This window comes from Drosophila pseudoobscura, chromosome 3 (genome assembly GCF_009870125.1).
Source record: "Drosophila pseudoobscura strain MV-25-SWS-2005 chromosome 3, UCI_Dpse_MV25, whole genome shotgun sequence".
NCBI classification, from domain to species: domain Eukaryota; kingdom Metazoa; phylum Arthropoda; class Insecta; order Diptera; family Drosophilidae; genus Drosophila; species Drosophila pseudoobscura.
The window spans coordinates 21,726,540-21,742,994 of record NC_046680.1 but is presented as its reverse complement, the minus strand read 5'-3'; the positions used below and the strand labels follow the sequence as shown (position 1 = coordinate 21,742,994).

General features: G+C 43.9%; 1 protein-coding gene across 1 annotated transcript; it reads right to left on the bottom strand.

The window, feature by feature from the left end:
* Window positions 1-7,693: 7,693 nt before the first annotated feature.
* tomboy40 lies at window positions 7,694-8,671 on the bottom strand. Its single transcript, XM_002138940.3, has one exon. It carries the CDS (start codon window positions 8,669-8,671, stop codon window positions 7,694-7,696), a length of 978 nt encoding a protein of 325 aa, XP_002138976.2.
* Window positions 8,672-16,455: the final 7,784 nt, after the last annotated feature.

Here is a 16,455-nt window from a genome sequence, read left to right as displayed (position 1 = left end):
CACCCCCCGTGGCGTTATCGTTTCACACTCTTGTACCCCACACACACACACACACAACCATCAGCGAGAAGGAGGGAGGGAGAGAGAGAGAGAGAGGCAAAGTGGGACAAAGCAGAGCAAGGCATGCCAAAAACAAGAACCACTGGAAGTGCGAATGGGGAGCAAAGGAGAAGCCGAATGAGAGGAGAAAAAAACAAAACAAAAATCCAAAATGCAATTTAACGGTTATAAATATGTACATATATGTATCCACACATTATATACATGCATACATATGTACACACTCGTATGTATGTACAAGAGGTGCACCCGGCTTCCAAATGGTTTCGTTTCTTTTCTTTCGATTCTAATCCCCTTCAACGACACCCTTCGCAAATGTTCGTAGCGTGGCTTTTATTCTGTCCGTTACATTTTGAAAGATGCTTTAATGATTTATGCATATTTTTGTATGAGATCTATCCGCCTCAAGTCAACAGGGTTTTGTTTTAAAGAACAATTAGTATGGGGGCATTGCCGCCAAAACATTAAAAGTTAATTTTTTTTATTGAAAGTTATCTAAAATTAGACATACAATTTCAATAAATTTGATTTGAAACCTATTCCAATACGAAAAAGTTCCAATTTTTCTGTATTTTTTTTATTGTTTGGTATTTTCAGTTTTTTTTAGTTTCTATTGACTTTTTAATATTTTTAGAATTTTTAGTATTTTTGTATGTTTTTGTATTTGTAGTATTTTGTATTATTTATTTAGTATTTTTATTTATTTAGTATTTTTATTTATTTAGTATTTTTGGTATTTTACTATTATCGGCTATTAGAAAGATGAGTCTATATAATGATGTTTCCTCAGTTTATCCTTAAAATATTAAAATAAAAAAATACTTTTAAGAAAATTATAGAAAATAAGCGCAATCACGGCTAATGGTAGATTTTGTAACTATTATTATCACAGAATTAGTTATCGCCAGAACGAAAGTGCCATTTTGAAGCCAGATCAAGTCATGCAAGTCGGATCAGTATATAATATAATCAAAGACATATAAAATGATCAAGATGTGGCATAAGGTATTAAAGCTCTGTTGGATGGCTCTCTGTCCCGCCCCCCATACCACGTCTCTGCCTACTGCCTACTCTTTTTTCGGTCCAAAGAGTCCCACAATAAAATACAAAGCCAAATCAATATACATTGCTTGAGCATGACACACAGATAGTTTATATGGTCTTTGAGATATAGAAACAATCGGTGGAATCCATCCATCTCATTCAAATTGAATCAATATCGAGCGGGATCTTCAAGAGGGTATCTAAAGCTTCCATAAAAGAAAAAGCTATCCATCTTTACTTTCTTGTTGTTGTTGCTACTCTCCCGTTCCCCCCACACTCCCCCCTTCTCCGCTTTCCGCTTTCCACTCTCCGCTGTTTGTCTGCTGTTACGCGACTGTTACTATGTATCTCCAGTTGCTGTTGCTGTTGCTGCTATTCCTCCACTGTACCCTAGGTCTAGTTCTAGTTTTTGTTGTTTCTTCCTCTTCTGTGCCACTCCTCTCCTGGTTGCATTTGAAGTTTTAAGGCCAACTACCAGCCAGACACGTACTTTCTTTCTTCTTTCTTCCATGCAATTCAATTCGAATCCAAAGCGATGTCGATGTCGATGCCGATGCCATGCGATGCGATGCCAAGTCAACTTTTCTCCTCCTCTCTGTGCCCTCCCCTCGCTATCTCTTTGCCTATGCTCTCTCTTTCGCTCTCCCTCTGCTTGTGTCTGTGTGTTTGTGCTCTCCTTGTTGTTGTTGGTTTGTTTAAACAACAGTTTTTGGCTTTTACGTCTGAACTGTTGCTCCATGGAATGGGAGGATAGACCTCTCGCTTGCTGCTGGCCGCGGGGTGGGGGGTTTAGGGGGGGCCAAAGGAAAAGCAATTTCGTGTACCCATTCCCGCGAACTCGACTCTACAAAGCAGAGTGGATTGCAATTGTGGAACTAGTCTGGGATTGCAATTTGAATATATATGCAGGGGGCAGGAAAGGGACGGGGATGGGACAGGGATAGGAGCAGGGATGGAGCAGCGATGGGGCAGGGATAGAAGATTGAAGTGGTCCGAAAAACCTATTCATATTTGGGGGGGGGGGAGGAATGAGTCTGAAAGATTAAAAGGATTGAAATGAATGTAAGCAGTGCACAAGTCCTCTTCCAATAACCAAATAAATATATTTATCAAATTCAAGATCTTTATTTTTGAACTGGTTCCGGGTTCACAGTGATGTATTTTTTTCCTTTTAGATATTCCCTTGATTATTATTCTTTTGCCCCTCTCTCTCTCTCTCTTTATGGCAGTTATGTATCGAAGCGACGCTTGAAAATGGAAAATGAAAACCCAAAAACAAACTCAAGAAAAGCTGAGTCGTTCACTCGTCGTGGCAGGGGGCTGAAGGTCAAATTGTGCTCCTCCTCCTCCTCCTCCACGCAAGCCCTGATTTCTACTCTCCATCTCTCTGTCTCTCTCTTTCTTTGTTTGTTCCCCTCTTTATTGCTCTGTTTCTTCTGCCTAACTGATTTCTAAGGTGCTTATAATCGTTAGACAGAGAAGGAGAGAGCACGCGAATGGGGGGGGGGGGGGCTGTGTGTGTGTGGGAGGAGTGTTATTGCTGTTGAAAACCAAACAAAGTGGAAAAATAAGTAGCAAGAAAATTATGATATGCTGGCATTGGCAAAAAAGTGAAAAATTCAAGAAATTCACCCGAAATCGATAGATGACCGGCAACACCATAAGCCCTCTCTATACCCTACCCAATTACAGGGTATACCGTAATTATTTTCGGCCTTTTGCCGTTTAAGTGTTGAGAAATACAGAAATAACTCCAATTGGATGGCAATGAAATACCCAAAAAAACAGATTCCCAACGAAACATTTCGAATATGTTCGAAATGTGGAAAATGTTCAAACTTTTTTCATGGCACAAAAACAATTACAAGAGCTGCAAAAATTACGGAATTTAGTGCAAATAAAATGCGACAAATAAATGCAAGAACAAGTGGATACACGAGAGGGGGAGGGGGAGGGGGCTAGAAAATGCATATTAAATATAGGCCTCGACGGCAGCAGCAACAACAATAGTTTTCTGTGCCATGTTTCCGTCTGTTTTGTTCCACTGTCTGTTCCAGTTTTTGTGTTTTTGTCCCACTGTCTGCTAGAGCCCTGTTTGTGTCCGTCTTTCCGTCCCACTGTCGAGCTGTCTGGCACACGTTTCACAAACAAATGAATTCGTTCAAATTTATAGTGCACATGCAAAAAGCAGCAGAGCAGGGGGCGAGAGCCAGGAACAGGTCACAAGAGACACAATATAGAGACAGGGAGAGAGAGAGAGAGAGAGAGAGCGAGAGAGACTGAGAGGTGGAGTGGGGGGCAAATTGTTGGTTTAAATGGAAATCAAATTGAAATCATACCAATAAATGAGGAGGAGAAGAATGAAGGCCGAATGATAAAAAAAGGGAGAGAAAAACTAGACAGAAGAGTTGGAGAGAGAGATTGCATTGCTGTTTACGCTCTATTAAACAGCTGAGAGAGAGAGAGAGAGAGCGAGGGAGAGAGAGACGCCACCAATAAAATGGAACACAAAAGAGATCCGATCCGAATGAAACCGCCAATCGGTTCCAGCACCCGGGGACAGGCGCATGGCAGAACCATAAAAGGTACGCGCCACCAAACCCCATATCCAGTGGCACAATTAGTACCTCCCCCCCCTACCGCACCTCTCTAGAGGTCCAGAATGCACACAGAAAGGGGGCAAAGGGGGAGAGCGAGTGGGGACACCCATTGTTCAGTATATTGGAGGGCTTTGCATCCCCCCAATTCATGAAGAGAGGCTCTTGGCTACTAAAAGCTCTTTAGTTAGGCGCCTGAATGGATCATCACCCGCGCGGGGTCTGTGCCGGGGTCTCTGCCGGGGTCTGTGCCGGGGTCTCTGCGCCGCCTTTATCCTCTACCCAAATGCATTTATGATATCGAATCCCCCATCGTTTCCGATTCCGATACGATTGACCCGTGTGCAGCACCTTTGAACCCACATCTCTCCTCTTTTGGATTTGAGCCCGAGTGGTGGGGAATGGCACACACTTGGGGGGTCAATGATTCAGACAGGGGTCCTGGACATATCCCAACACGTGCCTATAACGTGCCTCGACACCAATCCGACGGTTGTATACTCTGTGCAGTGTCCGAGCCGAAAATTTCGGTTTTTCTTTCGCGCTCACTCTCCTTCTTTTGATTTTCTGGTGGAGTGAACGAGAGAGCAAGACTCGATATATCCAGAGAGGCGGCTTCCCTTCCCCCTTGACTCCGTCTCTCTTTCGCAAAGTCGTGAGCAGGAACACCTCGATTCCCATCAATTTCCCCTAGCATTTTGGCCAATTAACTTGGGCTATCATAAATCTGTTACGACCAACCTCATTGTTCATTCCACTTAATATCACCAAAAACTGAGACAAGGAGCCCCCAGGGGAGGGGGCGAGAGGCAGCTCCGGCTAGAAAGAGAGACAACAAAAGAAGGGGCCAGGGACCGCCTCCTCCTCCTCCTCCTCCTTCTGTAGAACAGAATCCACCCACAAAGATGCTTTCAGGCCTTTTCCTTTTGGCCTCTTTCGATTGTTTTTGGCTTTTATCAGCATCTGTAGATTTCGACTCTTTTTTTTTTGTATTTTAATTTATTGCTCAGTTTTTTTTATGGCCAGTTTTGTATGGTATGATTTTTTACGAGTATTATTTAATAATCCAGCTCGTTTGCCATTTTCCATTTGCAAAAACAATTTTTGTTCGTTTCGGTTTCGGGTTGAATTTCTGTGTGAAGGTCGCTGCTTCGATGTAACCAGCCCCCTGCCGTGCCCTCCCCTTCTCGCCCCGTCCTCTGTGCCACCCTTTGAAATACGATTCCCGATGAGAGATGAATAAATTATATACATAAATCTGTTTACCTTTGCGTCTTCGTTGTTGCTGTTTTTGTTGCTGTTGTGGGGGATTATTGATTTTTGGATTACTGAAGCGAATGGAATGCTCGACTAATTACTCAAATTACCAGAAATCTTGTAATTGGACGAATAATCGCCCTGACAGATAGTGGAGAGGGGTGGGGGAGGGTGGGGTGGAATAATTCAATTCTGGGGATGGAGGAGGAAGGACACTGCGATACACAGTCAAAGGTCAGTCGTATGTCATATCATATACCCCCCAGGGAGAGGATCCATAGATCTATATGTTCTTAAAAAAAAATAAAGTAAGAATCGGCTCTAGAACAGAACTTTAACAGTGAAAGTGTAAAGTGATTAAATGCTTATTAAAACAAAACCAATTTCCTAATTACACATCACACAATTTATGGAAACATTACATCAATAAGGCACGCCCACAGCCTTCTCTTTATGAGAGAGAGAGAGAGAGAGAGAGAGAGGGAATGGAATGCTTCGAGCGATTACTGTGTGTTTTTGTCCTACCTGCTGTTTGTTTTTGTGCTTCTCTGCACTCCCTAGAAATTGGATAAACCTCAAAAGTTCCGAAATTGTTTATTAACTATTTATGGAAACAAGAAGGGCAGCAAAAGCAGGCCCCCGACTAATTACCAAGCTGATTAAATTGAATTAACTTGGCCAGACACACACAAGTCCATAAACCACACATGTAGACACACACACACACACAAGCACAAACCCCAAGCAGATACAAGCACTTCTTCAATGGAGCGATAGAGAGGGTGGGAAGGGGGGGAGGGAGGAACACACTAGTCCATTCTTGAGCTGCTGAATTGCTACACACACACAACCGCACACACACATGCATGCATATTTCAAGCTAATGAGATTCGGGAAATGCGAAAAGGAATTTTCCACTCAATTCTGGCAAAACAGAAGATTGATACAAAGGGAAAATCCTGCATTTTGGATAGAAATCTTGCAATTCTTAAATAACTTAAAGGCACAAAATTCCCACAAAATTAACAGAAATTCAATCCGCAACTATTGTTCGGGAAAATCGGTTAAATTATCTTTGAAGCAAGTTCTAGCTAAATCCTGGGATACTTTCCTCGAGGAAATCCTAATTTATGATTATAAAAGGTATCAATCAGTCGCCACAAACACGTGGCGGCCCTGTTGGCCTGTTAGTGCCTATTAATTAATGATGAAATACACACACACAAACACTTTTCAGGCCAGGGAGATGTCAAGCGGAAGCACAGCTTCCTGCCACTGAGATACAGAGGGGCCCCCAAGGCTAAAGGACAACCACACGAGAGAGAGAGAGAGCACACCCAGACACCCACTAAAAACCATCCACTGGGCATTGGGGGGTGGGGTTGGGGGTGGGTGTAGCCAAAGCAAAGGCTATCTCCTCTCTGACAACTTTCGCACGTCGCTGAACTTTGGCCCCGCCATTGTTTGGCATCGAATATCTCTCTAGTATATACATATATGTATATTTATGTCTGTAAACGGTAGCCTTTTAATTAACACACAAGCAAGCAGACAACGAGTGTGTCTAGACCTAGACGATACCCTCTAGTAAGTATCTTGAAGCTCTTGGAGTTCTTAATCTATTCAGTTTCCTAACAATCTCTTGGGTCTTGGGTCTTGGGTCTCCCAAATCAATGGAAGTAATCCTCATACCCGTACTCCTAACATCCTTTGCTTTTCCATTCAGATCTGTGTTGTACTTTTTCAGCAAAAGAAACCCACAAATGAAATGTGTTTTGTGTTTTTTGCCTTTTTCCTGCATGCACTTTTCGTGAAAAGTCTCGCAAATCGCGCACTTTAACCCCGAAAAGCGGATGAAAAGCGTGCGTGGTGGCCGGAGTGGTGGGGAGTGCCAATGCCTTTCACGGATACGCTTTGCATTCGAGCCGCCATTTTGTATTGACCTTGAATGGGGCATAAACGGAAGGCAGCCCGGCGGTGGGGTGCTGCGGGCTGCCTGATGGAGTGGCAGTGCAGTGCTGCGAGTGCTGCTGATTGAAAGTCAATGCAGCGCAAAGGGATTGATGGGATTGCTGATGATGATTTCATGTACAGTCTCGCCATTAGCTTTCATCATTTTTGCAGTTCGTCAGCGGCTAATGGCTGATGGCCTTAAATTTTTGATTGAAACGGATGCGGAAATAAAGGTCAGGAGTCATATACTACATATGAATCCGTTAATCCACAGGCCCATCATGGAGGTTGTAGGGCTATCGTTTTTATAGTCGACATTCGAAAAATTCTCTCGCTTTCCAAAAATCCTGATGGATCCCTCGAAGGACCGCGATTTTCTGTGGCTATTTTTTTTTTTTTAGTTCTTAACTTAATTTTTCTGATCTGATTTTTTGAATAAAATTTAAAACTTGCCACAAATTGTTTTTTTTTTTATAAATTGCGCGATTTTAAATTTTAATCGTGTATAAAAAATATATCCTCGATTGAGCGTGAAGAGCGATTCGGCATTGGGACATATGTATTTCTTTTTTAATAGATTTTAGATTTTTGTTCGCATAAAAAATGTGTTTTTTCGTTTTACGCCAAGAAATATAATAATGTACCCGATATTCCATTGTCCATGGTGCAGTTTTTACGAAAGAGGGGGGTCCAAATTTATTTTTAGGCTAAACTCCAACAAATTCAATTTGAAAACAAAAAAGACAAGTAGTATTTTTGGCATAGTTTTGAGCCATCAGCCATCAGCCAATGATCACCCCAGCTCCCATTTTAAATTGGCCCGTTTTGTGCATCATGCAACCAGAGAGCAGAAACGTGAAGGGGGAGTGCTGCAGCCGCTTCTCGAGCTCCCCGCAGACGCGCCAGCCGGTGTCGAGGCTGGCGCGGAACTGAACGTCCCCCTTTTGGATCTTCGACTGATAGGCGATCGTTGCCACCGAGGCCATCGTGCGCAGACAGGTCTCCACCTCGAGTCCGATCTGCAGCTGGTCGCTGCACTTCCGATAGTGCCCCAGATGGATGCCCGTCGGCCCGATTTTGGCGCAGGACATCGACTGGCCGTTGTCGTAGCGACCCACCATCGAGACGATGGCGTTCTGGCCGCCCGGCACATTGTAGCCGCACTGGTAGGCCAACTCCGCGCCGACGGCCCAGCGGGGGGCCACGGACTGGAGGAGGCTGGCCACGATCATGCCGCAGCGAGTGGCGAGTCCGGGCGAGGCCATAGTCAGCGAGAACGTACAGTCGTCGCCGCGGTAGTCGGCCGTCGCCTGGTTGGGCGTGTTCTGAGCGCCCGGCTGGAAGTCGGCGCCGATCTTGCAGCGCAATCGCTTCGAGACCTGATGGATGACGTTGCAGTTGAGATTGCCCTGTCCGTCGAGGTCGGCCAGCAGCACGGGGTACGCTTCGGTGGCGGTGTGCTTCTGGGTGCCCGCGTAGATGCTCTGGAAGTGGTAGCTGGGCGACGTGTTGTTTATGTGGATCGTGTGGGACATCTGGAAGTGGTTGCTCAGCGCCTTGTTCAGCATTATCTTGGCGCCCTCGAAGCAGTTCGGCTGTGTCTCGCGCACCTTGTTGAACAGCTCCTCCACCGTACCGGGATTCTCCAGGGACTCGGGCTTCGGCGCGGACGGCTTCTGCCAGGACTGGTACGATGAAGGAGGAGAAAGTGGCGGCGACGGCGGCGGTGGCGGCTGGCGACCACCCGATGCAAACACCATTTCGGATCAAAATAAAACGTTCAAAAATAAATTTTTACAAGTTTGTAAAAAATATTTTTTGTACAGGACTTTCCAGAGACTTGTCCACACTGAGACGAAAAAATGTTTTGAATGGAAGGCAAATGAAAATTGACAATACAAGAAACACACGCCGCATTTTGAAGCACTGAAAATAGTGTCAATAAGTGTTTGACAATGCTCTTTGAAGCGTTGGTAGGCGGAATCTACGTTTCAAATGCCAGAAAACTCTCAGCAGGTGTCAAAGAACGAATATATTTATTTTATTTACACATAAATTGAATTTTAATTACGAAACTACAAAAGAAACCCCAAACAGCGAGGGGGCGAGAGAGCGAGAGAAACGGATGGCAGGGGAAACCGCTATAACCGCAACACGTTGCAGCCTCGAAAATTGAGAATAATTGCACAGCACAGTGGCTGGCGGCTCTCCTCCACATTCTCTTCTTTCGTGTGTCACCTGTGTGTCCCTTGTTTGGCTTCTGCCACTTTTGTTCTGCTGTTAATTCCTTCAAGGACTCTAATCCATAAATCATTGGACGAAAGAAGGCAGCAGCATATTCTATGGATATAATTCTATTAGATGAAAGAGGTTCGAGATTGTTAATCATCTCTCGTCCAGTGTCCAGGGAGGGAAAACACAAAATGAAGTTTTGGGCAGCAAAAACCTCACCTTTCAAGCAGTGGTTTCCCACATTTCAGCTGGGCAAGCAGTGACCAAGCAGTGACACAATCTACCGCTCTTTCCTCTCTCGTTCTACAATGTGTGTGTGCACTATTAATTTTTGCTCATTTAACTAACGGAACATATTAAATGCACGCGCGCTCTACGCTAGAGAGCGCCAGCCACAAATGTAAGCAGTGGGAGGGAGAGAGGGAGGGGGCGAGGAAGGGAGGCAACGCCTCATTAATGGCACGCCATTTCCATTCTTCTCTCCACGGATTTCCCCTCCCCCCGCCCCCTCCCTGGCCACTACTCCTGGCCTTTTTTAAAGGTTACTTCCTTAAATGGTCCCCCTGCCCCTACCCCCCCCCCCCCCCCACAGGGCACCCCCCAATCTTCCCGCTCTCTCATTGTCGATATTTATGTGCCCCCGGAATTTATTAGCTTTTGGAGTTGGATATTTATGGGGAAAATGAGTGTAAAAGGGAGCAGGAAAAGTGTCTGAGAGAGCGAGGGGCAGTGTGTGGCAAGGCCATTTCGCTGGGGCAGGATGTGGGGCCAGTAGTAGGGGCAGTAAAACTCGGCTAATGTCAACTTTACTTCATAAAATGCTGTCACACACACACACACACACACAAGTGTCAGTCAAGTGCTGCTCCCCGAGTGTCGAGTATTGGCCAAGGACAGGGACAGCGATGGGCCCACGACTGCCGCTTAAAGATACTTAAATATAAACGAAAAAGATACAAATAAACTGAATGGAAATGGAAAAACCAAGTCCTCAACTTTTTCCCCGACTAAAAAGGTTTTCTTTTTTTAAACTAAAAGCTGTTTTCCTGGTCTAAAAACTTTTTTGTTTGTTCGTTCGTTACATTTTCATTTCCATTTCCGTTTCCACCTCAATAATTGACAACTTTTCAGTTAATCAGCAATAATATGAATTATAAAGTTGTAAACAAACTTTGACGATGATCATCCGCCATTGAGGGTTTGTCGTGTCGGTCGTGTAGGATTCGTTAACATAACTTTTAGCTACTTACAGGAAAATCCGATTAAAGTGTGTGTGTGTGTGTGTGGGGGGCGAGAAGCAGGAGGGGGGTACGCCTGACCCCACATACCACACAGACCTAATACACTTTTGGCCCAGAATCAGAAAAGCAAAAGTCAAGCAACTTCATTTTAGCCGAGAAAACGCACTAAAACAAACTTCGTCTCCACTCCGACAGACCCCCCCGCCTCTCTCTCTCTCTCTCTACCCTATATACATGTACATATAAACCCTATATATATATATATACATAAAAGCCTCATTGACTTGACGATACAGCAACAACAGAATCCAAACTTTTGCTACAAACTTCCACTAGTTCTAGGGCGACAGAGAGAGAGAGGGTGGGGGACAGAGATTCTGGTTGGAAAAGTTACTAAGAAAATATGTCTACACTTGCCGAGGACATCCGCTTGCTTTCCGTTTTTGGAGACGCAGGGCATAGCGTGTCAGGAGTGGAGCAGGCAGCGGAAACAATGAGTGAATGGGTGGTGCAGGGGGAGTGCAGGGGGGGTGCCCCAGCGGGAGGTGTAAGTAGAGAAGACTGTTCGTACAACAAAAGCTAATAAACGCACGGGCCATACACTGAGCCATACACTGAGAAAAAGCAATCAAATGGGAGAACTTTTGGAGCAAAACTCAAGGAAAATCCGGCAATATTTAAGGGGAATCCCCTTTTATTTTTCCGGTGTATGTTCGTTCGCAGGACACGCATTCATTGTGTCTCATTTGCGAGAGCTCCGCCATTGAATGCAAATGGCGCAAAATTCAAATTACAAACCAACAATTTCCGCAAAATGTTGCTCCCAGTGGAGCCCCCCCCCCTCCCCTCCACAGCCAATCGTGCCACACTCTTTGTTTCCTCTCATGTACAGTTAATTGCATGTTTTATGAGTGGGTGGATGGGTGTGGTGGAGCACTAGCAGAGCCCTCTCAGCGCCCCCAAGAGGTAAATATTGCTGGTTCTACATGCATAAATATTTATTCCATTCTTGCATAATTTTTTGGGATATTTTATTTTGATTTTTCCCGTATTTATTGCACCAATTAATTGTTTACAAATTCTGTTAAAAGATACACACAAAAAATGCTTGCAAATAAATGATAAATTCCAGTTTTCCAGTTTTCCTTCCGCCTCGTTTCCCCCCTCCCCTGCCCCGGCTGCACAGTGAACCTGTTTATTTGGCTTTTCTTTTGCCATTTCTTTTGCCTTTTTTCCCCGAAGCAATCTCAAGTGCCTTTCTCCCTTTTCTCGAAACAGAAACAGACAATCAGAGGGTACCAGGGGGACACGGACACGGACACGGACACGGACAAGGGCGGGAGGACGACTGACGATGCCATAAATGGTATTTCATTATCAAATAAATTCTCAAGAAGAACGCAGCTTTCCCTCTACAAAATCGAAATCAATAACCGCCACTTGCAACACCTACTCGTACTCGTACCTTCCTTTCCCCTCTCCCCCATCATCCTTCCTGCCACTTCCGCTCTGTCCGTATAAGCCGCTTCTACTGCTGGATCCCCCCCCCCCCCCCCACCGTTCTGTTTAAAGCGTGGAAAAAATGAAACCCAATAAGGCGCAAGTGTATGAAAAAATTTACATTAATTTCAATATGCCAAAGGAAAAAAAAAATCAACAAAGTGAAACATGTGAAATTGCTACAGACGGGACAAGGGACAAGGGACGGGAAGGAGGGAGATATTCGACGGGAAGTTACCCCTTTGGGCCAAAGAAATATGCAAAAGGTATGAGAGATAGCTGAGGGTCGTCTCATTGACTTGCTTACTCATAGAGATGCATGAATTTAAACTGTTATACAAAGTTTTCTACTGTTATACAGAACTGAAACTAATATAATTAAATTTCTTATATATTGGTGTACAACATTAAAACTGTTATACAAACTGTTATATATATCCCTAGAAACTGTTATACTTGTGTATAAAATGTTTCCCTCACATGCAACTGTTCAATTTACCTTTTCTTTGGCACTCTTTAATCCGTTATACTGTTATTCTTTCATTTACATACACAAATTCGGCTGTTATAAAACTATTATAAAATATTGGAAAAATCTGTGGCTGTCGTCTAAACCGTACTCTTTTATATGGGGGTTACACACAACAAATCCCCCCCGCCCCTCGCACCATGCCTCTAGTACAGGGCATCAGCTAAACAGAGAAAAACAAGTCGATGAACAATTTCTCATCTTCATTTCCATAGTAAAAAGCCAGAGCCAACCTCGAAATTTGCATGGATCCCCGACATGCTCTCAGATTGGCCCCTGCCTCTGCCTCTGCCCCGGGCCCCTGGCCCCACCGAAAGAGAGAACGGAGGATAGCCCGTCCGTCTGTGCCCGTGGTATCATTGTTATTCCTGTTGTTGTTTTTGCTCTGTCTGCTACAGAAAATTACGAATAGGCCTGTAAACAATGGATATGTGTGCTGTGCTGTGCTCTGCTGTGCTCTGCTCTGCTGTGCTGTGCCCAACATCAACTGAATGTAATGCACATCGAGAGACGGGCCAGAATCGAAGGTATGGAAAAGGATGGGGGGGGGAGGGGGACAGCGTGTCTAACGCGTGGAGTTGACTGTGCCAATTTTTGGGAGGGTTGACGTTCGTTCGTTATTTTTCCCTGCTTCTGGGTTCTGGGTTGTAGTCGTAGTTGAAGGGCAACAGAGTTTTTTTCTTCCGATTCGTTGGTTGTTTTCTCTGTTTTCTTTGCAGCCAGCAGTGCAGAGCACAGTTGTTATGGAAAATAAATTGGCCTGAGCTTATTTGGTGGCGCAGGTTGCTCGGATGGTAACGAAATATGACAAGGACGAGGAAGAGGAAGAGGAGGCGACTAGGAGGCCACTCGGAGGGAATTGAACCGTTAAAGCATCAACTATCTATACAATGCTTTTTCCTTGTAACATTTCCAATCAACATTCTTTCCCGTTAACCTTGGCATTAACACACACACACACACACCCCCTCCCTCCCCGTCCGAGCCTTCCTTTTGAGGTGTGACAGGCGACTGTCTGGATGGCAAATCCCTGGTCTTAGGCGAAGAGACTTTATAATTGGAGAGGAGCGGGGCGGGGCGGGAAATCTCGGACTTTCTGGCTTTAACAAAATGCCGTCGGCATTTGCTTTTCTACTCTCCCCCTCTCCTCCCTCTCTTCTTGTGTCTCGTGCCATTTTATTGTTTGCTTTTATTTAAATCATTTCCTCGCGGGGTATTTTTGTTTCTTAGTTGAGGATTTTTATTAGAGCCCCACATGAATGCCATGTCCTTATGCTCCTTCCCCCAATGCCCCGCGGGGGGAGGAGGGTGAGTTCTAGTTGCAGCTCATTCTGTTTGCATTTTTGATTTCTTTGCATATTTTCACATTGTTTGCAAAGGCATTGCATTTCACAGAGAGTCAGAGACAGAGAATAGAGAGAGAGGGGAGACAGGGGGAGCAGAGTGTACTCCTCTTCTGCGTGTGTGTGTACATATGTATATGTATACTTTTGTCATATTTTGGCACCCAACGACACAACAACAAAAACATTTTGAGGTCTTCAATTAAACAAGAGCTTTTTAAATCGATATTTTGGGGCATAGACGGGGCGTGGGACACACAGCCTTTCGAAATATTTGGAAATCTCCCACAGCTGACATTAAATATTTTTCCCTCAGTTATCCGATTTTCCTCTTAAACACACACACACACACACACACACACAAAGAGAGACAGTAGAAGAGTTTTGTGTCCATGCATTCTCATTTTATTTATTTACTTTACCGCAAATATTATTTTGAAAAATTGCCATGTCTGAAAATCTCTTCAAAGCCCTGTTTTAAGCCATTTATACAGGGGTCGTGAATTTTAAGGGCTTTTATGTGTTTCATTTTCTGATTTAACAAGCTCAAAAACTGATGATCAAGTGTTCAATTATTTGGTATTTAGTTTCAATGAGGGAGAACTCTTGCAAATTGGGCAAAAATCAACATTTGAGAGATGTATAATATTTGATATCACATATCGGGCGCACGGCATCTGTGCCTCTTCCTCTTTCCCCTTTCCTCTTTTTCCTCATCGTTGGTTTCCATCTATTGCTGGAAAAGTTGCTCCATTCGTTTTTGGGTTTTTTTTTTGTCATTTTCTTCATCTTCTACTATTACTTCTTCTGCATTTATTTTCCCTGCTCTGCTCCTTTTTCTGCTTTTGCTTGTTTTTTTTTGTGTGTTTCTCCTGGTTTTTTCTTTTGATTTTTTTTTTGTTTTGTTTAATTGACTTGAAAACCAGTTTTATTTGTTTGCAAGCAGCAAAAAAGGCAGCAGCAGGCCGCAGCGGGCCGCAGCAGCAACAAGCATTAAAAGCAAATATAAATTGTGTACCGTACCGCACCGCACTGCTTGCTGGGGCACGAGACCTCCCGCCTCCTGCTTCGTTTTATACCCTCTAATATATTTTTACTAGAATTTCGATGGCAAAAGTTGATTTATTTATGTATCCCTCAGAGGCCCCTCGTTTCAAATCTGCATATATATCCCTATAAATCCCCGCAAAGAATATCTCATTTCCAAGGGTATCAAAGCTTCCATAAGGTTTGACCCGCCATCTCCGCTGTTACCTCTTTTTCGTCGCGCACACAAGCACATACCCAGCCACAGACACAGATAGTCTCAGTGAGAGAGAGAGAGAGAGAGAGAGAGAGAGGGGCATAGCGAGAGATGGCTGGTTGCGCTCTTTTTTTCTTATCATAATGCGATTATTTTTGGGCTGCGTATAAAAATAAAAGTATAGAACTTTTATGTGTGTGTCCGTCTCTCTCTCTCTCTCCCCCTTTCAATGTCCGACTGTGGTCGGCTGTCTGCTTGCTTTGTGCACGTGTGTGTGTGCGTGAGCGAGCTCAAAAGCTAGCGGAGCTTTAAACTCGTTATTGCCCGTGTGTCGCTAAGCAGCTTCATTCTTGCGGGCCGCCGGCGCTCTCTCCCCAACACATTCGCCTCTCCCGATGCTGCTGAGAGTCTGTTCTGTTCTTTTTTTCGGTTCTCCCCCCCCTCCCGACCGACAACCTTATTGTGTTCTGTTTTTTAATGTTGCTTTTAATTAGAAATTAGTTCTGCTTCATTAAAATTGTTTTTTTTTTTCAATGTGCAAAATGCCGCTGCTCCTAGAAAATAGAGAAAGAGATGGAAGCTGCTTGGACAGTGCCAGTATCGAGAGTGAGAGAGAGATAGCAACCGCCGCTTTCGGACATTTGTTGTGATTAATTAAAGCAACATAATTTCATTTTTTTCTTTCTTTTGACTTAGTTTTTTCCACTTTTTTAATCGCAAGAATTTTTCGTGTTTTTTTTTTGTTGCACATGGAGCGTGCGTCAAATGCGCCGGCCATGTCTAATTTATGCAAATTTAATTGCCGCCAGACATTTTAATGAAATTGAAATAGACCTCCACCGTCCATCCCCACCCACTGCGGATGGGGGTGAGCGGGCCATTGGGGCAAGATGATGGAGCGGAGCGGAGCGTGCTCGTCGTGGGGGCGTTGCCTGTGCTGGTAATTTTTTTTTATAATTCGAGATTCTGGGCCACAGATTGCAAATTATTGGGGTCAAACGACTTGATTTCAACGAATTTCCAAGCAAACTTAGGCACATTTTTTAGCAACGTTGTTAAACAGTTTAATGAGCGATAATTCAGTTTCGCAAAGTGTCTTGCCCTTAGAGGCAATTATTTGAATCATAAAAGTTCGCCAGCGTTGAAATTCTACGAAACAATTGTAAAATCATAAACGTCAGAAAAAACATTAGACATCACAATTAGTTGGAATAATATCGATTTAAATAGCTTGGGAAAAGTGTTTTGCTTTCAAAGAAACTGGAAAACGTGGAAATTTTCTAAAACTAGTGCTAAAAAAAATCGATCTACTTTAGCAACGTTGTGAAATTGTTAATTTTTCAACAAAAACATTCCGTAGATTGTATAATTCTTTTCCGTGAAGTTTGGCAACGTTGCTGGATCAATAGTTAGACTATATGTGCAATACTTTTCACTTAAGAAATTTGGCAACGTT